General features: G+C 44.6%; 1 protein-coding gene and 1 non-coding gene across 5 annotated transcripts in view; both read right to left on the bottom strand.

Annotated features, from left to right (window-relative positions):
• LOC126458529 (uncharacterized) overlaps positions 1-23,776 on the bottom strand; it is a 293,197-nt gene that overhangs the window by 144,233 nt on the left and 125,188 nt on the right. For all 4 annotated transcript variants that reach the window (XM_050095630.1, XM_050095629.1, XM_050095632.1 and 1 more), the window contains exon 2: positions 8,667-8,910. In XM_050095630.1, coding sequence (XP_049951587.1) covers positions 8,667-8,910 — 244 coding nt within the window. The remainder of the gene's footprint in view (positions 1-8,666; positions 8,911-23,776) is intronic.
• Positions 3,799-3,873, bottom strand: Trnas-cga (transfer RNA serine (anticodon CGA)). Its single transcript has one exon. It is a non-coding gene; the product is annotated as a tRNA-Ser (tRNA).

The raw sequence follows: 23,776 nt of genomic DNA, 5'->3' as shown, positions 1-23,776 counted from the left end.
TCCAGAACTACAGAGCCACTCATTACATACACTACTGGCCATTAAAATTGCTACACCACGAAGATGATGTTCTACAGACGCGAAATTTAACCGACAGGAAGAAGATGCTGTGCTATGCAAATGCTAAGCTTTTCAGAGCATTCACACAAGGTTGGCGCCGATGGCGACACCTACAACATGCTGACATGAGGAAAGTTTCCAACCGATTTCTCATACACAAACAGCAGTTGACCGGCGTTGCCTGGTGAAACGTTGCTGTGATGCCTCGTGTAAGGAGGAGAAATGCGTACCGTCAGGTTTCCGACTTTGATAAAGGTCGGATTGTAGCCTATCGCGAGTGCGGTTTATCGTATCGCGACATTGCTGCTCGCGTTGGTCGAGATCCAATGACTGTTAGCAGAATATGGAATCGGTGGGTTCAGGAGGGTAATACGGAACGCCGTGCTGGATCCCAACGGCCTCGTATCACTAGCAGTCAAGATGACAGGCATCTTATCCGCATGACTGTAACGGATCGTACAACCACGTCTCGATCCCTGAGTCAACAGATGGGGACGTTTGCAATACAACAACCATCTGCACGAACAGTTCGACAACGTCTGCAGCAGCACGGACTATCAGCTCGGAGACGATGGCTGCGGTTACCCTTGACGCTGCATCACAAACAGGAGCGCCTGCGATGGTGTACCCGACGACGAACCTGGGTGCACGAATGGCAAAACATTTTTTCGGATCAATCCAGGTTCTGTTTACAGCATCATGGTGGTCGCATCCGTGTTTGGCGACATCGCGGTGAACGCACATTGGAAGCGTGTATTCGTTATCGCCATACTGGCACATTTCAGATGTGTTACAACCCGTGGCTCTACCCTTCATTCGATCCCTGCGAAATCCTACATTTCAGCAGGATAATGCACGACCGCATGTTGCAGGTCCTGTACGGGCCTTTCTGGATACAGAAAATGTTCGACTGCTGCCCTGGCCAGCATATTCTCCAGATGTCTGACCAACTGAAAACGTCTGGTCAATGGTGGCCCAGCAGCTGGCTCGTCACAATACGCCAGTCACTACTCTTGATGAACTGTGGTATCGTTTTGAAGCTGCATGGGCAGCTGTACCTGTACACGCCATCCAAGCTCTGTTTGACTCAATGTCCAGGCGTATCAAGGCCTTTATTACGGCCAGAGGTGGTTGTCCTGGGAACTGATTTCTCAGTATCTATGCACCCAAATTGCGTGAAAATGTAATCACATGTCAGTTCTAGTATATTTGTCCATTGAATACCTGTTTATCATCTGCATTTCTTCTTGGTGTAGGAATTTTAATCGCCAATAGTGTATTTAGTTCGTATGAGCTTCTGTGGGGCTTATACGCTGATCAGCCACGACATTATGACTACCCACCTAATAGCCGGTGAGTCCACCTTTGGCACGGACAACGGCGACGCGGTGTAGCATGGAAGGAGTGAGGCCTTCGTAGGTTGCTAGAGTTGGCACTACATCTGCACACACAAGTCACCTAATTCCCGTAACCTCCGAGGAGGAGGACTTGAGCTCTGACGCAACGTTGAATCACATCCCAGATGTGTTCCATCGGGCTCAGATCTGGCGAGTTGGGGGGGGGGGGGCAGAGTGGGGCTGGAGAGGAGGGGGGGGGGGGCAGCACATCAACAAACTCACCACTGTGTTCCTCGAACCACTCAATCACATTCCCGGCCTTGTGACGCGACGCGTTATCTTGTTCAAAAATGCCACTGCCGTCGGGAAACATGATCGTCATGAAGAGGCGTACGGGTCTGCAACTAGGGTACGATACCCCTTGGCCGTCATGGTGCCTCGCACGAGCTCCAATGGATCCATGTACGCCTACGTGAGTGTTCTCCAGAGCGTGATGGAGCCGCCGCCAGTTTGTCTCTGTCCCGCAGTACAGGTTTCAAGGAGCTGTTCCCCGTGGAAGACGACGGATCCGCGCCTTCCCATTGGCATGATGGAGGTTTCTGGATTCATCAGTCCATGCACGACTCTGCCACTGCGCCAACGTCCAGTGCCGATGGTCACGTGCCCATTTCAGTCATAGTTGACGGTGTCGTCGTGTTAACATCGGCACATGCACGGGTCGTCGACTGCGGAGGCCGGTCGTTAGGAGTGTTCGGTGCACCGTGTGTTCCGGACACACTTGCGCTCTGCACAGCATTGAAGTCTGGTGCTAGTTCCGCCACAGTTCGCCGCCTGCCCTGTTTTAACAGTCTGCCCAGCTTACGAGGTCCGACGTCTGTAACGATGGATGGCCGCCCAACCCACGACATCTGGACGCGGTTTCACCTTGGTTACGCCACATGTTCAACACAGTCACCACAGCACTCCTCGAACACCCGAGAAGTCAAGTAGTTTCCGAAATGTCTGTCCCGAGTCTCCGGGCCTACACAATCTGCCCTCTGTCAAACTCAGATAGATTACACGTCTTCCCCATTCTACACACGGACAGCGCGATCACTGATGCACTGTACGTGAGTCTGGCTAGCAGTCATTCCTTGCGAGGTGACGCTGCTATAGCCTGGACGGGTTTATATCGATAGTACGTCCGTGGTAATTTTCAGGCTGCTCAGTGCATATCTCACCAAACCTGAAAAAAATTCTGTATCCGTAATTTACAAGTAATTTCTTTCACAGATGTACGGTCGAATACGGCAGGAGGGAAACACCACTCAATATAGAATTACAGAGTTGAGTACTCTGCCATCCCGTGGTAAGTCTGCAAGGTAAAAGCGTCAAACCGATGAGATGACAGCAGTCCCCGTTTTAACGGTTACTGTTAACAGTCTGTCTTCACAACCAATGTGAATGTGTTTTAATAGGTTTCCCAAAATCTGTACACATGCCGAATCTGGGTTACAGTTTACACAAGCAGTACAAAAAACGCTGCGATCGATAAATATTTCTTCAGTTTCATTCATGCCAGTAAATGTGAGGAAACAGGAAACTAATTCAATACAGCCATTAACATAATGAATCGTGAATTTTCGTAAACATTCAAACAAGTTTTATAGTACATTTTCTGCTTCTTCTCTTTTGATGATTATTAGTAAAAGGCAATTGTGGACTGGTTAGTCCTGTCGACTTTGAACCAGACTTTTTCATTCGACCTGATTTGTCTATTTCAAAATATTAATTATTGATTGTCGATAAAAATCTTCAATAAATGCCGGCAGCTGAGGCCGAGCGGTTCTAGCCGCTTCAGTCCGGAACCGCGCTGCTGCTACAGTCGCAGGTTCGAATCCTGCCTCAGGCATGAATGTGTGTGATGTCCTTAGGTTAGTTAGGTTTCAGTAGTTCTACGTCTAGGGGACTGATGACCTCAGATGTTAAGTCCCATAGTGCTTAGAGCCATTTGCCATTTTCTTGAATAAATATTCTCATGCTTTATGATTACTTTATGATTACAATGTTGACTATTTATTTCAACAACACGCAAATGTTACAGACGAGCTTCAGGAACTCAAATGGGAATCCCTGGAGGTAACGCGACATTCCTCTCGAGTAACACTACTGGGAAAATTTAGAGACGCAGCATATGAAACTGACTGCCTAACGATGCTACTGCCGCCAACGTACATTGCACGTAAGTACCAAGATGATAAGATACGAGAAATTAGAGCTCGTACGGTGACATATACTAGACAGTCGCTTCTCGCTCGCTTTATTTCCTAGTGGAACAGGAAAGGAAATGACTCCAGAATGAGATTTTCACTCTGCAGCGGAGTGTGCGCTGATATGAAACTTCCTGGCAGATTAAAACTGTGTGCCCGACCGAGAATCGAACTCGGGACCTTTGCCTTTCGCGGGCAAGTGCTCTACCAACTGAGCTACCGAAGCACGACTCACGCCCGGTACTCACAGCTTTACTTCTGCCAGTACCTCGTCTCCTACCTTCCAAACTTTACAGAAGCTCTCCTGCGAACCTTGCAGAACTAGCACTCCTGAAAGTGCGGCTAGCACTAACTGACGACAAATGGGTTGCAGACTTGGCCTTTCTCACTGATACCAAGGGACAGTTAAATCCCTTAAATTTGTCACTTCGAGGAAAGGATCTGCTAATAACTAGCATGCATTACAAAGTAAACGCATTTATAGAGAAACTAAATCTTTTTGAAAGGCAGCTCGCTACACGAAATCTAACGTTTTTCGAAAGCCTTTCATTGCTACAATTACCTCCAGACTCGCATTTCGCGGCTTGTCAAGAAAATATTGTTGAAGTACATGAGTCTTCCCCGACCAGGTTTAAAGACCAACGTAAACTAGAAAACGAATTCAAATTATTACCACACCATCTTCCGATACCGCGCTTTCGGAAATGCAGTTAAAAGTCACTGATTAGAAAAACTGCACTCCGCTCACGCACAGATATTACATCACAACCAGTTTGCTAAGATTGTACCGTGATCTTGATCTAGGAGAGTTCCCAAAGCTGCACAGAAATGTAGCTAACATTATTTCCATGTTTGGCTCTACGTATTTTTTTGAACAACTGTTTTCCGTTATGAACAAGATAAAAGCTGCAGATAGGTCCCACTTTCACGACCCAACACTGAAGAGCGTCCTTAGTCTTGCAGCAGCATGAGGTCTCACTCCAAATATTTCGTCTCTTGTAATAAAAAGAAATGTATTGTTTCAGAAGTGTAATTAATATTAGTATTTTTCACTCAGACTGAATTTTTCTGTTAACATATTCCGCTGCAGTGCTTTACTTGGTCGAAGTCTCCTCATAACCGGTTTTATTATACGTAGGTTGGAACTTAAATAGTGGCAACACTGCTGTGGATACACTATGCATTGGAAGCTACTATTGTCGCTGACAGCACACGTTGTTGACTTACCTACCTTACCTGTGAGCAAATGGACTCGCCCGTCCCACGTCACCGGCGTGCGCACAAAATGGTTCAAATGGCTCTGAGCACTACGGGACTTAACGTCTAGGGTCATCAGTCCCCTAGAACTTATAACTACTTAAACCTAACTAACCTAAGGACATCACCCATAGCCATGCCCGAGGCAGGATTCGAACCTGCGACCGTAGCAGTCGCGCGATTCCGGGCTGAAACGCCTAGAACCGCTCGGCAAACAACGGCCGGTGACGTGCGCACAGTCGAGGGGAAACACAGTCATTTGTGAGCGAGCGGTCTAACGAAACGGTGTCACTATGTTTTCGAAATAGGAACAACGGAGCTGGATCAAGATTGAATGTGACAGAGGTCGTACAGCACGACAGTGTCATCAAGGTCTTGAAGAGGCGTGCGGGGAATCGGCATTGCCGTACTGTGGCAGACATGCATCGGGCAGGTCGTCCTAGCGTCTCTAAAGAAGTAGTAGCGCATGCTGTTGCCGCGTTAGTGGACAGTGAAAGCTATGGTGGTTCTCGTGTACGACTGTGATGGTGTTACCCTAACGCTTTACGTTCCTCCACGGCAGACCGTCAGTGCTCAGTATTACTGTTCGTTTTTGGAGCATAACCTGCGACCAGCTTTGCAAAAGAACGGCGACACTTTCTGCGCAACACAACCATCATTTTGCACGACAATGCGCGGGCGGATACAGCGCAAGCTGTGGCTGCTCTGTTCGGTCGATGGGACTGGGAAGTACTGTACCATCCACCATACCCACTGGACTCAAGTCCTTGTGACTTTGATTTGATTCCGAAGATGAAGGAACCACTTCGTGACATTCGCTTCAGAACTGTTCCAGAGATTCAACAGGCAGTAGACCGCTCCATTCGCACCATCAACAGAACAGGCTCTGATAACGGTATACTACGCCTTCCACACCGCTAGCATAGGGTTCTACACAACGCTGGTGACTTCTTTGAAGGACAGTAACAGGTGCAAACATGTAACTCTTTTGTATCACTTCTGAATAAATAATTGCCACTATTTAAGTTCCAACCCTCGTACACAATGTTGACCAACACACGCAACCCATTTTCCAATCTCCGTAAACGTGCACAGTTTGTGCACCGAGCTTCCTGCCGACGGGCACGCCCGATGAAACTGCCTTGATTAACACTCTGGGCATAATACATGTGTAAAGCATGTATAAATAATCTTTTAAGAACCAATAGCTATAGTCATTGTATACACTTTATACGTTGCTTGTTCTTATTTGACACAAGATGCTCCGAAATTAACCGAAATAGACATTCAAAAATAACATAACTAGTACAGTTGTGTAATATACATGATGATTTTACTAAATGTTGAGAAACGGCAGAAAATTATCCCAGAGAGCAAAAAACATGAATAGACCCATTGCCGAAGGTGCGCTTCTAGGGAGATAACACCCACTTCAAGGTAGAGATACAAATTATTTGACAGTGAACCCGGTATTAACACCGGGAAGATGGCCTGCCAGCACGGAGTAAAGCAGACGATCGCGTGAAACTATCTCCACGGTAGCTGTCACTGTCTGTATCGCTTACAGTGCGCGCTGGCCTTGCCATTACGGACTTGGCGCCGCGTCAATGGTTTTGCCGCTGGTTCCTCGCATAGGCCAAGGAGACGCTGACGCTACCTTCACGAGGGCCTGTATCGTCAATATCCACAACGCCCGCCTGTGGGCTACGGAGGATCCCCATGGTATGTTAGCAGTGAACCATCAGCACCGTATAGATAGGAAAAACCGACCGGTTAAAATCTATACCGGTATTTTAGGTCTCAATAACGGATATTTTTCGGTATTTGTTTGGGCTCAGCTATAACAGATACTTTTTATTTTATACTAATTATCGAGTAAAAAAAAAGGAATATCAATTAGCCATAGCAGCAGTCCCAAAATTTTTCCTTTTTAAGTAAACCTTTTTTTAGAAGATGAGTAAGTTTGATTCGTAAAATCTGCATTGGTTTCACATATTGCGTCATTATAGAAAATGGGAAAGGGATCAGTACTATTCTAATAACAATGCCGACAGAAACGAGCAACAACACATGGCATTAGACTCGGTACAGCGCTATTGAGACAAAACGTCGCTGTTGCCGTGTGTCGTGCCTTAAGGTACGCGTCTACGTGCAATGGCCAACGACCAATAGGAGCTTAACGGATCATGGCGTGGAGACGCAATGGCCGAAAACAATTAGTATTCTGCCACTTATTCATTTGCAACTTGCTACAGTGTCCTTGAGATTAACTGTCGATCATCGAGAAGTGTTTTGCAAACTTGAATGCAACCGTGGAACCTTAAATGATCCGGCTAATCTCCAAGCTACAATTCCATTTCCTCTATAATTAACAGATACCGGCCCCGAAAAAATTGATGGTGGTATTAAAATATGTAAGCTCTTCTAAATTTTACAGAATTTTTCTATAAGTCAGTCCGGCCACCAACAGAAACGCATTCACCATCGACAATGGCCTTCTGCTCCAGTTAAAAATTGACAGTTTTCTTTCCAGTAATTCATTTCAGTTTCTGGTTAAAACCAAATTTTAGTAATGTTGTGCATATGCGGACGCACCGGAGGCCACGGTTTTAGGGTTATTCAATAAAAACGCGTTTCAACGTCATTTTTGCAAGTTTTTGTCGAATAATTCGAAAACAATAGCCTCCAGCGAAAACGTATCCGAGTACAAAATTTAACTACATTAAATTTCCTACAAATATGCGATATTCGTTTTTTTGTGTAGGACTAATAATTTGCAAATAGCAAAGAGAGAATATGAAAATCTTGTGCGTGGTATTTGAAGGCGATTGCGTTGCATAAAACCCATGGGCAGGGGCACCTGAATCGTCCTGTATGTCCATACGGCCATTTTTCTGTGATCTGAGAGTTTCCGATGTATATGCTCGGGGTCTCGCGGTAGCGTTCTCGCTTCCCGAGCACGGGGTTCCGGGTTCGATTCCCGGCGGGGTCAGGGATTTTCACCTGCCTCGAGGTGACTGGGTGTTGTTCTGTCGTCTTCATTATAATCATTCATTCCTATTACGGTCGCAGGAAGCAATGGCAAACCACCTCCACTAGGACCTTGCCTAGTACGGCGATGCGGGTCTCCCGCATCGTCCCCCTACGCTCTGTAGCGGAGTATGGGACTTCACCATCACGATCATCGTCATGCTGTTTGAAATGTTCTCGGGCATCCAGCCAAATACGATCATCGAATGCCCACAATATGTCATTGCATCAGCACCACCTGATGATGAGGGAACGGTTATTCGCCGAAATATCGTGGGCATTCGACGATGGCCGGCCTTGTGGCCGAGCGGTTCTAGGTGCTACAGTCTGGAACCGCGCGACAGCTACGTTCGCAGGTTCGAATCCTGCCTCGGGCATGGATGTGTGTGATGTGCTTAGGTTGGTTAGGTTTAAGTAGTTCTAAGTTCTAGGGGAGTGATGACCTCAGAAATTAGTTCCATAGTGCTCACAGCCATTTGAACCATTCGACGGTGGTATCTGGCGGGACACCCAAAAACCTTTCAAACATCATTCTCACTCCTTACTCTCTCAGGGACCGTTCCTGCAGTTTTTCCTCTAGTAAAACCACCCTGTATAGTTCAATACTGAACACTCGCGACAGTTTCCCAACACCGCCTACGCAAAATGTATCTGGTGCGTATGCTTCATAATTATTTGGACTTGGCAGACTGTGCGCACACACGGCACGCAGCAGAGCAGCCGGGGTACTGACCGAGCAGCATGTGCGACATGACGGCGGCCATGCCCCTCGTCAGGTCGTACACGTACAGCTGGACGGGCGCGCCCACGTCGGGGACGGGCGGCTCGTCGGCGCGCCGGCGCTCCATCTCCTCGTCGCTGTCGTCGCCGCTTCCGCTGCTGCCGCTCTCCTCCTCCTCCTCCTCCTCCTCTTCCTCTTCCTTCTTGTCACCGCTGGCAACCGAACTGTGCTTCTCAGCGTCCCCGCCGACTCCTGCCTGCAATCGCAAACCGCGACATATACAGGGTTATTACAAATGATTGAAGCGATTTCACAGCTCTACAATAACTTTATTATTTGAGATATTTTCACAATGCTTTGCACACACATACAAAAACTCAAAAAGTTTATTTTGGCATTCACAAATGTTCGATATGTGCCCCTTTAGTGATTCGGCAGACATCAAGCCGATAATCAAGTTCCTCCCACACTCGGCGCAGCATGTCCCCATCAATGAGTTCGAAAGCATCGTTGATGCGAGCTCGCAGTTCTGGCACGTTTCTTGGTAGAGGAGGTTTAAACACTGAATCTTTCACATAACCCCACAGAAAGAAATCGCATGGGGTTATGTCGGGAGAGCGTGGAGGCCATGACATGAATTGCTGATCATGAACTCCACCACCACCGATCCATCGGTTTTCCAATCTCCTGTTTAAGAAATGCCGAACATCATGACGGAAGTGCGGTGGAGGACCATCCTGTTGAAAGATGACGTCGGCGCTGTCGGTCTCCAGTTGTGGCATGAGCCAATTTTCCAGCATGTCCAGATACACGTGTCCTGTAACGTTTTTTTCGCAGAAGAAAAAGGGGCCGTAAACTTTAAACCGTGAGATTGCACAAAACACGTAAACTTTTGGTGAATTGCGAATTTGCTGCACGAATGCGTGAGGATTCTCTACCGCCCAGATTCGCACATTGTGTCTGTTCACTTCACCATTAAGAAAAAATGTTGCTTCATCACTGAAAACAAGTTTCGCACTGAACGCTTCCTCTTCGATGAGCTGTTGCAACCGCGCCGAAAATTCAAAGCGTTTGACTCTGTCATCGGATGTCAAGGCTTGTAGCAATTGTAAACGGTAAGGCTTCTGCTTTAGCCTTTTCCGTAAGATTTTCCAAACCGTCGGCTGTGGTACGTTTAGCTCCCTGCTTGCTTTATTCGTCGACTTCCGCGGGCTACGCGTGAAACTTGCCCGCACGCGTTCAACCGTTTCTTCGCTCACTGCAGGCCGACCCGTTGATTTCCCCCTTACAGAGGCATCCAGAAACTTTAAACTGCGCATACCATCGCCGAATGGAGTTGGCAGTTGGTGGATCTTTGTCGAACTTCGTCCTGAAGTGTCGTTGCACTGTTATGACTGACTGATGTGAGTGCATTTCAAGCACGACATACGCTTTCTCGGCTCCTGTCGCCATTTTGTCTCACTGCGCTCTCGAGCGCTTTGGCGGCAGAAACCTGAAGTGCGGCTTCAGCCGAACAAAACTTTATGAGTTTTTCTACGTATGTGTAGTGTGTTGTGGCCATATGTCAATGAATGGAGCTACAGTGAATTTATGAAATCGCTTCAATCATTTGTAATAGCCCTGTATATAGTCACTAGAGGTTCGAGGATCACAGGAGAAAGAATGCTAGAAAAAACGGGTATGTACTCTAAGCGGATTTAGACTTTCTAGGCGAATCTCGACGACGAAATCTTCTCATATTATCAGCCGAGTCGAGGCGTCGTTCTGCGGGAACGTTTCAACAAATTTCCTACTTGTCATCTTCAGGCGAAGATGACACTTCGCCTGAAGATGATAAGTAGGAGACTTGTCGAAACGCTGCCGCAGAACGCCGCCTTGACTCGGCTGATAACCCGAGAAGACTGCATCATGGATATGTACTCTGCTGGTTATTAAAATTACAACACTAGGAAGGAAGGTAATTAAAGAAATTTTATTTATTATGAGTATACATTAATCCCAATTCGGTTTTACGTAGAGTACTCCACGGCAAGGCCCCTTACTTAGCTTGTATTTATCGCGAATCTTTCGCAAAGTGCAAAGTCGCAAGCGACAGGAAAAAAGCGCACGTGACTGCTGTATGCAAGAAGGGTGAAAGAACGGAGCCGCAAAATTACAGACCAATATCCTCAACGAAAGTATCGCTCGTCCGAAACTCAGCTTGCCCATTTCTCAAATAATATACTGTGAAATATGGATGAAAGGCAACAGGCAGATTCCATATTCCTAGATTTCCGTAAGGCATTTGACATTGTACCACACTTCAGACTGTTAACAAAGGTACGGGCATATGGAATAGGTTCCCAGACATGTCAGTGGCACGAAGACTTCTTAAGTAATGCAAAATGAAACCCAGTATATTATCCTCGACAGTTTGTGTTGAGCAGACACGTGGGTATCATCAGGACTGCCCCAGGGACGTTTTTAGCACCGCTTTTATTCTCTATATATATATATATATAAACGATTTGGCAGACAGGGTGTGCAGCAATCTGCAGATGATGCTAAAGTCTACGGTATGGTGTCCCAGATTAGTGACTGTAGGAGGATAAAAGATGACTTGGACAAACTTTCTAGTTGGTGTAATTAATGGCAGTTAGCTCTAAACGTATAAAAATGTAAGTTAATGCGGATGAGTAGGAAAAACAAACCCGTTATGTTCAGATACAGCTTTAGTAGCGTCCTGCTTGAAACAGTGACGTCGTTAAAATATCTCGGAGTAACGTTGCAAAGCGGTATGGAATGGGACGAGCAAGTGAGGATTGTTGTAGGGAAGGAGAACGGTCGACGTGGGTTTAATGGGAGAATTTTAGGAAACCGTGGTTCATCTGTAAAAGAAAACGCATACAGGACGGTAGTGCGACGTATTCTTTAATACAGCTCCAGTGTTCGAGATCCGCACCACGTCGCATTAAAGGAAGCACCGAAGCAATTCAGGGACGGGCTACTAAGATCCATTATCTGTAGGTTCGAAAAACATGCAGGTGTTACAAAGAGGCTTCGGGAACTCACAGGGGGTATCCCTGGAGGGAAGGCAAAGTTCTTTTCGAGGAATAATATCGGGAAAATTTACACAATTGGCATTTAAAGCTGCCTGCAGAGCGATCCTACCTGCTGGTGACATACATTCCCGTTAAGGACCACGAAAATAAGATATGAGAAATTAGGGCTTAAGCGGAAGCATATATGCAGCCGTTTTTTCCGTTGCTCTATCTGCGAGTGGAACAGGACTTGAAACGACTAGTATTGGTACAGGGTACCCTCCGCTATGCACGGTACAGTGGCTTGCGTAGTATGTATCTAGATGTACACGTAGATGTAGTAGAAAGAATATATGATAAAACTTTGAGGTGATCTCGTAGTACGCAGGGTGTACATGGAGCTCCCACCTGCAGCTGGGAACAGCGACTCTTAAATAGAGATGGGAAAAACCATCCGGTTAAAAACGAAACCTTTATTTTAGTTCTGAATAACTGGTATTTTTTTGGTCTCGGTTATAAGAGGCATTTTTCTCCTTTACTGATAACTGGGTATGAAACCTATGTTCAACTTGCCATATGACTGGTGCTAAAATTTTTGGTTTTAGTTCAAACACTTTTACCTTGAAAAACGAGTTCGGTAGAGCGGTCTTTGGCTTCTGAAAGATCGATATCCTCTTTGAATGATGACGGTTCTGATGAGAGGATTCAACTTACAGGTCAACGTATTACAGAACAAGTATTTATGATTACATTGTACAATAAATACTCACTACAGAATTAATAATTGAAATTTTAAATATTGTCGAGTGACTCTTCCTGGTGCATGTCCCATTTTGCCCACCTTAAATTGTTCATGTGAATTTTTTAAAAGAACATTTTTTGTTTCATCAGCAAAAAATCTGTTGTATTCCAACTCCTGTTATAAAGTTATGTTCGCTTTCACTTTCGCTTGTGCCTTAATCCTGCAGTTTTGCAGGGTCGGCATGGTGAGATACGGATTTGGCAATGCTAATGTTACAGGGTGGCCAGATGCCCTTCCTACCGCCACCCCGTACACCCCCCCCCCCCCCATGGGGATGAAATTAGTGTACCCCAGCTGTCTGCGTCTAGTGTATTATATGGAATAGTGTGAACATGTTCAGATGTCTGCAAGTTGTGTAACTGAGGCGGGAGGTGGGGACCAGCCTGGTATTCATCTTGTGGGATATGGAAAACCGCCTAAAAACCACATCCAGGCTGGCCGGTACACCTACCGGCATCGTTAATCAGCCAGGGGGATTTGAGCTGGGGCTGGCGCGCCTATCCCAGTCCAGGAAGCAGCGCATTAGCGCTCTCGGCTAACCAGGCAGGTTAAAAAAAGTAAAGTTATATATTTGACTAAAAAACGGCAGTTTCATTCGAAGTAGTTAGGGGAAAAAAGGCAACACTAAAAATTTTACACAAAAGTTTGTTGTGTGTGCCTTTTTTATGAAACAATAAAGAAAGGGAGTAAGGGCATGAGTAATAAATTAAAAATTAAACAATTCACTCACAATTTATAATAAAAACATAAATAGGTTATCTTTTGCCTGTTTGTATATAATAAATATGCCTTTATTTGCTTCCAGCCCTTAGAAACAGACCACATAATACAAAAATTGAGTTCTCGAACTTCAGTCTTCAACCTTACCACTGACTATCCATAATGACCGATCAACGCCTGTAAGCAGCTAATGGTCTGGATTTCATTGTAATTTCAGTGGTATGATCCCCTATTACAACGTGACTTTATTAACAGAGATTTAAAAAATGAGAATCAGTAGGAAAATAATGTTGAATTTTTTGTAGTATACAAGCCCTCATTATTTTCGAGATAAGCGGCGAACAGTGGATGGACTAAGTTCTCATTTATTTACCAGTTTTATTTGGTATTTTGATTCTATGTATGTTGAAACGTATAACACAAAGGTCTGGGGAATAGTAGAATTTTTCAACTTTTGTTCGATGTCTACGTTTACTGTGGGAGATAAAAGCAATAAAAAACCGAAAATCGGTAATTTCAGAGCCTGGTTATTCCAAGCGATTGTATCCGACAAGTTAAAATGGATATGCAAACAACCGGTGTAACCGAAAACCGGTCGTTTTAGCATAAACGCTATTCTCAGCGCCAACCTGGCTGCGCATCGAGTCTGAATGAGCTTGGATGAAGGATCCGGGCGCTGCGATCCTTGCTGCTTCACCACTAATGACACACTTCATCAATTGTAGTGGCTGACAAGTAATGGCGTTCTGGTCTCTCAGCAACCTATGACCAGATATTATCAGTGAGAGACGGAGCTCTAGAACTGACCTGTATCGTGATAGGTCAGACTAAGACGGCAACTTGCAGTGTAGCATTGTACTGTTGTTGTTGTTGTGGTCTTCAGTCCTGAGACTGGTTTGATGCAGCTCTCCATGCTACTCTATCCTGTGCAAGCTTCTTCATCTCCCAGTACCTACTGCAACCTACATCCCTCTGAATCTGCTTAGTGTATTCATCTCTTGGTCTCCCTCTACGATTTTTACCCTCCACGCTGCCCTCCAATGCTAAATTTGTGATCCCTTGATACCTCAAAACATGTCCTACCAACCGATCCCTTCTTCTAGTCAAGTTGTGCCACAAACTTCTCTTCTCCCCAATCCTATTCAACACCTCCTCATTAGTTATGTGATCTACCCATCTAATCTTCAGCATTCTTCTGTAGCACCACATTTCAAAAGCTTCTATTCTCTTCTTGTCCAAACTAGTTATCGTCCATGTTTCACTTCCATACACTCCATACAAATACTTTCAGAAACGATTTCCTTGCCATTGCCAGTCTACATTTTATATCCTCTCTACTTCGACCATCATCAGTTATTTTATTCCCTAAATAGCGAAACTCCTTTACTACTTTAAGGGTCTCATTTCCTAATCTAATTCCCTCAGCATCACCCGATTTAATTTGACTACATTCCATTATCCTCGTTTTGCTTTTGTTGATGTTCATCTTATATCCTCCTTTCAAGACACTGTCCATTCCATTCAACTGCTCTTCCAAGTCCTTTGCTGTCTCTGACAGAATTACAATGTCATCGGCGAACCTCAAAGTTTTTACTGCTTCTCCATGAATTTTAATACCTACTCCGAATTTTTCTTTTGCTTCCTTTACTGCTTCCTCAATATACAGATTGAATAACATCGGGGAGAGGCTACAACCCTGTCTTACTCCCTTCCCAACCACTGCTTCCCTTTCATGTCCCTCAACTGTTATAACTGCCATCTGGTTTCTGTACAAATTGTAAATAGCCTTTCGCTCCCTGTATTTTACCCCTACCACCTTCAGAATTTGAAAGAGAGTATTCCAGTCAACATTGTCAAAAGCTTTCTCTAAGTCTACAAATGCTAGAAACGTAGGTTTACCTTTTCTTAATCTTCCTTCTAAGATAAGTCGTAAGGTTAGTATTGCCTCACGTGTTCCAACATTTCTGCGCAATCCAAACTGATCTTCCCCGAGGTCCGCTTCTACCAGTTTTTCCATTCGTCTGTAAAGAATTCGCGTTAGTATTTTGCAGCTGTGACTTATTAAACTGATAGTTCGGTAATTTTCACATCTGTCAACACCTGCTTACTTTGGGATTGGGATTATTATATTCTTCTTGAAGTCTGTGGGTATTTCACCTGTTTCATACATCTTGCTCACCAGATGGTAGAGTTTTGTCATGACTGGCTCTCCCAAGGCCATCAGTAGTTCTAATGGAATGTTGTCTACTCCCGGGGCCTTGTTTCGACTCAGGTCTTTCAGTGCTCTGTCAAACTCTTCACGCAGTATCTTATCTCCCATTTCGTCTTCATCTACATCCTGTTCCATTTCCATAATATTGTCCTCAAGCACATCGCCCTTGTATAAACCCTCTATATACTCCTTCCACCTTTCTGCCTTCCCTTCTTTGCTTAGAACTGGGTTTCCATCTGAGTTCTTGATATTCATACAAGTGGTTCTCTTCTCTCCAAAGGTCTCTTTAATTTTCCTGTAGGCAGTATCTATCTTACCCCTAGTGAGACAAGCCTCTACATCCTTACATTTGTCCTCTAGCCATCTCTGCTTAGCCATTTTGCACTTCCTGTCGATCTCATTTTTGAGACGTTTGTATTCCTTTTTGCCTGCTTCATTTACTGCATTTTTATATTTTCTCCTTTCATCAATTAAATTCAATATTTCTTCTGTTACCCAAGGATTTCTATTAGCCCTCGTCTTTTTACCTACTTGATAGTCTGCTGCCTTCACTACTTCATCCCTCAAAGCTACCCATTCTTCTTCTACTGTATTTCTTTCCCCCATTCCTGTCAATTGCTCCCTTATGCTCTCCCTGAAACTCTCTACAACCTCCGGTTCTTTCAGTTTATCCAGGTCCCATCTCCTTAGATTCCCACCTTTTTGAAGTTTCTTCAGTTTCAATCTGCAGTTCATAACCAATAGATTGTGGTCTGAATCCACATCTGCCCCTGGAAATGTCTTACAGTTTAAAACCTGGTTCCTAAATCTCTGTCTTACCATTATATAATCTATCTGATGCCTTTTAGTATCTCCAGGGTTCTTCCATGTATACAACCTTCTTTCATGATTCTTAAACCACGTGTTAGCTATGATTATGTTGTGCTCTGTGCAAAATTCTACAAGGCGGCTTCCTCTTTCATTTCTTCCCCCCAATCCATATTCTCCTACTATGTTTCCTTCTTTCCCTTTTCCTACTGACGAATTCCAGTCACCCATGACTATTAAATTTTCGTCTCCCTTCACTACCTGAATAATTTCTTTTATCTCGTCATACATTTCATCTATTTCTTCATCATCTGCAGAGCTAGTTGGCATATAAAATTGTACTAATGTAGTAGGCATGGGCTTTGTGTCTATCTTGGCCATTGTACTGTAGAAAGATAATGCCACGGAGATGTCGAAGATAGAGCATAGATACCGGTCTTAACACAGCTATAACACCTACTGTCCAAATTACCGGCTATATGAAACAGCAGTGACAGTGTTGTGTACCCATTGGCTTCTCCATACCATCACGCCAGGGCCACTTGTGTGTCCTGTGCTATACATAAATACATACATACATTAATCCTTGTTCCATGGATCATGAATACGACATTTCATAATGTGGAACATTTCACTTTAACATAAGGTTTTTTTTTTTTACAAAATCATTAATTATTTTCACAGTTACTACTTCATATCTAAAAAATTTTCTGTTGCGTAGAAGGAGTTGTCATTCAGAAATTCTTTTAATTTTATTTTAAATGTTGGTTGACCATCTGTCAGACACTTAATGCTCTTCGTCAAAAGACGAAAGATTTTTGTAGCAGCATAATTCACCCCTTTCTGTGCCAAAGTCAGATTTAATCCAGAATAGTGAAGATCATCCTTTCTTCTAGTGTTGTAGCTATGCACTTCGCTGTTATTTTGAACTGGGATGGGTTCTTAATGACAAATTTCATAAGTGAATATATGTATTGCGACGGTACTGTGAATATCCCCGAATACCTTAAATAAATGTCTGCAAGGTGACCTTGGGTGGGCAGCAGCTACTATTCTGATTACACGCTTCTGTGCAATGAATACTTTCTCTCTTAATGATGAATTGCCCCAAAATATGATGCTATATGAAAGGAGTGAATGAAAATAGTCATAGTAAACAAATTTACTGATACGTCTATCACCAAAATTTGCAATAACCTTAATAGCATAATTAGCTGAACGTAACTGTTTCAGTAGATCATCTATGTGTTTCTTCCAGTTCAATTTCTCATCAACGCACACTCCTAGAAATTTTGAATATTCTGCCTTAGCAACAGACTTCTGTTCACAGTCTGTATTTATCAATGGTGTTATGCCATTTACTATACAGAATTGTATGAACTGTGTTTTCTCAAAACTTAGTGAGAGTCCATTTGCAGAGAACAACTTAATAATTTTCTGAAAGACATTACTTGCAATTTCCGCAGCTGAGTCTTGCTTTTTGGGTGTGATTACTATACTTGTATCATAAGCAAAAAGAAAACCTTGTGGGACACCATTCTTGATACCTCCCCAGTTAGAGGACTCTGCTGATTTTTTGTACACTATCTGTACTGTTAATTTAAACCTTCTGCATTCTTCCAGTTAAATATGAATAAAAACATTTGTGCACTATCTCACTCATACCACAACACTTAAGCTTATCTGAAATAATTTGATGATTCACACAATCAAAAGCCTTTGAGAGATCACTAAATATCCCAATGGTGATGTTTGGTTATTCAATACATTTAATATTTGATCAGTGAAAGCATATATAGCATTTTCCGTTGAAAAGGCTTTCTGAAAACCAAACTGATATTTTGTTAGTACTTCATTTTTACAAATACATGATACTACTTTTGAATACATTACTTTTTCAACAATTTTGGATAAAGCTGTCAGAAGCAAGATTGAGCGGCAGTTGTTAGCATCAGAACTGTCCCCTTTTTCATGCAATGGTTTAACACTAGAGTATTTCAGTTTAACTGGAAAAATGCCGTGTTCCAGTAAGTTACTACATATGTGGCTGAGAATTTTAGGAAATTGCACAGGTATTGCTTGTTCCATACACTGCCTGTCGTCGATCGTTTCGCCTCTCGGTGCCCTCGCGTCAAGGGAAGCTGCAACAGTGGCCACTTTGCGGACAGTCCGTGGTGCTCCACATTGTCGCACTCTGTGCATATTTTTCTTGTTGCAAACAGGCCTAATTTATGACTCAAGGTAAATAACGTAGCAGTTCGATCCTGTATGACCTAGTGAACAATGTGTTTGTCCTCTCAAGCACTAGTTGCTCGAGACCGATTACATCATGCGCGGAACATGACAGTCCTCAACCAATCCATTAGACTGTCAAATAACAGTCATGGGATCCCGACTAACGGGAGCACCACTACCTCGAAACGATAAACTGCAGTATCAATAGGCCACGACCCTGCCACCGTCGAATCCCTACACGTGCTGGTGGACATTTATCTTTCTTACACGTGGCACAACACGACATGCGCAAAAAACGAACATAATTCAGTTGCCATTTCTGAATGAGAAACCCGCTGCATAATTTATTTGATAGTACCGTCTTGGAGATGGCTGCTAAACAGCAATTATGACCATCTTCAATTGATAAAATAACAGTTGGCACACGTTTGTTTATTTAGAACTGTTCGATACAGTTCCCCACAGTCGTTTAATGAACAAAGTAAGAGCATATGGACTATCAGACCAATTGTGTGATTGGATTGAAGAGTTCGTAGATAACAGAATGCAGCATGTCATTCTCAATGAAGAGAAGTCTTCCGAAGTAAGAGTGATTTCAGGTGTGCCGCAGGGGAGTGTCGTAGGACCGTTGCTATTCACAATATACATAAATGACCTTGTGGATGACATCGGAAGTTCATGAGGCTTTTTGCGGATGATGCTGTGATATATCGAGAGGTTGTAACAATAGAAAATTGTACTGAAATGCAGGAGGATCTGCAGCGAATTGACGCATGGTGCAGGGAATGGCAATTGAATCTCAATGTAGACAAGTATAACGTGCTGCGAATACATAGAAAATTAGATCCCTTATCATTTACCTGCAATATAGAAGGTCAGCAACTGGAAGCAGTTAATTCCATAAATTATCTGGGAGTACGCATTAGAAGTGATTTAAAATGGAATGATCATATAAAGTTGATCGTCGGTAAAGCAGATGCCAGACTGAGATTCATTGGAAGAATCCTAAGGAAATGCAATCCGAAAACAAAGGAAGTAGGTTACAGTACGCTTGTTCGCCCACTGCTTGAATACTGCTCAGCAGTGTGGGATCCGTACCAGATAGGGTTGATAGAAGAGATAGAGAAGATCCAACGGAGAGCAGCGCGCTTCTTTACAGGATCATTTAGTAATCGCGAAAGTGTTACGGAGATGATAGATAAACTCCAGTGGAAGACTCTGCAGGAGAGACGCTCAGTAGCTCGGTACGGGCTTTTGTTGAAGTTTCGAGAACATACCTTCACCGAAGAGTCAAGCAGTATATTGCTCCCTCCTACGTGTATCTCACGAAGAGACCATGAGGATAAAATCAGAGAGATTAGAGCCCACACAGAGGCACACCGACAATCCTTCTTTCCACGAACAACACGAGACTGGAATAGAAGGGAGAACCGATAGAGGTACTCAAGGTACCCTCCGCCACACACCGTCAGGTGGCTTGCGGAGTATGTATGTAGATGTAGAACGCGACCTAGGTTTCGATACTACTATGAGCATCTTCTTCAGAAGTACCTGCTATTAGATTGGGTACATGAAAAACTGATAGGTGAATCGCTAGCCAACAGCTCAAGTCACATGTAACTACAGTTAATACATTTGACTTGAGCTGCTTAACTAGTGATTCACTTGATATGTAACAGTAGGTACCTCTGAAGAAGTTGCTCATAGTAGTACCGAAACCTTGGTCAAGTTTCAAATAAACAAACTCCTGGGAAATGGCTATCCGGTTATTTCATTAACTGTCTAGCTGACAAACCAGCTATTTCCCGGCTAATCATTTTCTCAATTTCCTCGCTGTATGACTGACTCCACACAGCTAAAGCACACCAGTAGACCCAGAAAAGGCCACTGTAGCCGGGGCCGAAACTTTGCTTTCTCTCTCTTTTTTTTCTTTTCTTTTTTTTCATTATGACGCGGTACGACACTCAAGACGTAACTCATGTTAACTGAATCTGGCCGAGGAAGCCTACCCTATTACAGAATCGCACGTTAATAAACTGCCATCACTCACAATGAAGACATCTATGGTTTGTAGACGGAAGACTGCGGCTAGGCAACAAAATAAACAACGGCAAAGTATCTGTTTGGAAGCGTTACCGCCGCGGGCCAAGTGTGTTCTGGCGAGCAGCCTGGCGCTTCCTCGGATCGGCTCGTCCCCTTGGCCCACTCCAATGCCGCCTTGGTCACCAGCAACCTTGAGGACGGCCTTTCCAAGGTTTGCGCCACTCTTCTGCCGCGTCCGCTGTCTACCAAAATGTAACACTGCAAAATTCTTGGTCGCTGACTTTCTCAAGCTCAGGAATGGACGAATATCAATTTCAGGCGCCTTGGTAGCCGCACGGTCAGCACAACGGGTTGCTAAGCGAATGGTCCCGGTTCGATTCCCTGCCTTTTCGGAGATTTTCTCCGCTCGTGTCGTGATACTTGACATTCTACTATTGAGATGGCTGAATAGGTACGTTCCAAAAGCCAATAAATTGAAAAAAATATCAGTTTAAGTATTGCGCAATCCTCTCTTCTCCGTGAAGTTGCACTTTACCTTGTAGAAGAAGTAGTACTTCATAAATATGGAATGAAACGTCTCAGTTTTAGATCGATGTAGTCGCATTCTCAGTGCTAATCCGACTACCTGACTCATGTTGCGTGCAGTTTTCCCAAATTAAAATGGACGCCACACTGATTATTAAACAATATACTAGTGGTTACCTTCCCTGTAGTTGCCTCATACGAGCAGTTGCTTCGTCTGTAACATGTCATCAGTGAGATAAAACGTGATCTATAACACTGATATATTTTTTGTTGTTGTTTAGGGCGCTCAACTACTAAGGTAATTAGCGCCCAGTCACAAACGTTAGTGCACTAATAGCGTAGAAAAAAACAAGGTGGCAACACCAGAAAGTACTTACAAAGACGCAGATAAACAAAATAAAAGAGTTAGATCTCTGTGGGCAAGTCTGTCAATGTAATAAAACTAAGGACATGAGCAGCTGCTCGAGCGTCATCATCTAAAAGTTCCTGTACGGTAGACGGCAGACATATGACAACACCAGAGTGAATAAAACGGGGACAGGACAATAAAACATGGCGCACCGTCAATGGATGACCACAGGGGCACTGGGGGGAGGGGGGGTCACCGGACAACAGGTACCGGTGGCTAAATCGGCAATGCCCAAGCCGCAACCTGGCCAAAATGACCACCCCTCGCCGAGAAGGGCGTGAGGAGGTCGTCTAAGCCGCCGGGATCGGTTTGATGGCCCTAAGCGTGTAACATAGATGGCAGAGATAACCCTGGATAGTGTTGTTCCACCACTTGCTGCAAATCTTTCTATGTGAAGCCATTTCGGCGAATTGCACGGCGATGGACATGAGCTGAAAGGAATAGCGCAACACAAACACCCAGTCCCCTAGCGAAGAAAGTCACGGGCCCGGCCGGGAATCGAACCGGAGGCTCCACGATCTAGAGCGGTGGTGCCGAACCTGGGGGTATTACCCCCTGAGGGGTAAAATGAAATGTTCATAAGAAAAAATAGGGGTTCAATTCTGCTTCGGCCACGAAAGTAACCTATTTTTATAAGGTTATTAATATTATCGCTATGTCGTAAGACTGTAATGCCGATTCCGTAAATAAGAAATAATCAAATTTTTTCAAATAACAGCATTAACACGTGAGAAAATGAGTTAGAAATTACAGTCTGTGAAACTACTGTATGACCACATTCCTCAGATAACCACAACACAACCACTGAGATAACAAAATCAGTGGGATAGCGATGTGCATTATACAGTTGGCGTTAGTATTATGTACACAAGTTATAAAACGGCAGTGCATTGAGAGAGCTGTCATTTGTTCTCAGATGATTCATCTGGCAAGGTGACCGTACGACGGGAATTAACAAACTTTGAAAGCGGGATGGTAGTTGGAGATAACGCATTTCGGAGATCGTTCGGGAATTCAATATTCCAAGATCCAAAGTGTCAATCGTGTGCCGATAGTACCAATTTTCAGGCATTACTTCTCACTATGGACAACGGCAGTGGCCGACGGCCTTCACTTAACGACTGAGAGCAGCGTCGTTTGCACAAAGTTGTCAGTGCTAACAGACATGCAATACTGGGTGGAATAACCGCAAAAAAACAATGTGGGACATGCGACGACCGTATCAGTTGGAACAGTGCGGCGAAATTTGGTATTAGGGGGCTATGGCAGCAGACGACCGACGCGACTGCCTTTGCTGAAGGTACGTCGCCTGCAGCGCCCCTCCTGGGGCTCGTTACCTTCGGCTGTCCGCCCTGGTAGCTGAGTGGTCAGCGTGACTGTCAATCCTAAGGGCCCGGGTTCGATTTCCGGCTGGGTCGGAAATTTTCTCCGCTCAGGGACTGGGTGTTGTGTTGTCCTAATCATCATCATTTCATCCCCATCGACGCGCAAGTCGCCGAAGTGGCGTCAAATCGAAAGACTTGCACCAGGCGAACGGTCTACCCGACTGGATCCTACACGATTGGAAAACCCAACCCTGGTGAAATGAGACCCGATTTCACTTGGTAGGAGTTGATAGTACAGTTCGAGTGTGGCGCAGATCCACGAAGCCACGGGCACCAGTTGTCAACAAGCCTACAATGCTATGTGTAAACTGGTGGTGTCCGCCCCAGTAGCTGAGTGGTCAGCGTGACGGATTGCCGTCCTCTGGGCCCGGGTTCGATTCCCGGCTGGGTCGGAGATTTTCTCCGCTCAGGGACTGGGTGTTGTGCTGTGTTCATCATCATTTCATCCCCATCCGGCGTGCAGGTCGCCCAATGTGGCGCCGAATGTAATAAGACCTGCGATATGGCGGCCGGACCTGCCCCGCGAGGGGCCTCCCGGCCAATGACGCCAAACGCTCATCATCATCAACTGGTGGTGGCTCCTTAATGGTGTGGGCTGTGTTTACATGTAATAGACTGGGTCCTCTAGTTCAAATGAAGTGATCATTGACTGGAAATGGTTATGTTCGTCTACTTGGAAATCATCTGCAGTCATTCATGGACTTCACGTTCTGAAATAACGATGGAATTTTTATGGATGACAGTACGTCATGTCATCAGGCGACGTATGACCGTGATTGGTTTGAAGAACATTCTGGACAGTTCGAGCGAATGATCCGGCCATCCAGATCACCAACGAGAATGCCATCGAACATTTATGGGACATAATCGAGAGGTCAGTTAGTGCAAAAACTCCTGGACGGGCAATACTTCCGCAGTTATGGACGGCTGGAGAGGAACCATGGCTCAGTATTTCTGTGGGGGC

The sequence above is a fragment of the Schistocerca serialis genome, chromosome 2, assembly GCF_023864345.2.
Source record: "Schistocerca serialis cubense isolate TAMUIC-IGC-003099 chromosome 2, iqSchSeri2.2, whole genome shotgun sequence".
NCBI classification, from domain to species: Eukaryota; Metazoa; Arthropoda; class Insecta; order Orthoptera; family Acrididae; genus Schistocerca; species Schistocerca serialis.
This window is presented reverse-complemented; position numbering and strand designations above follow the sequence as displayed.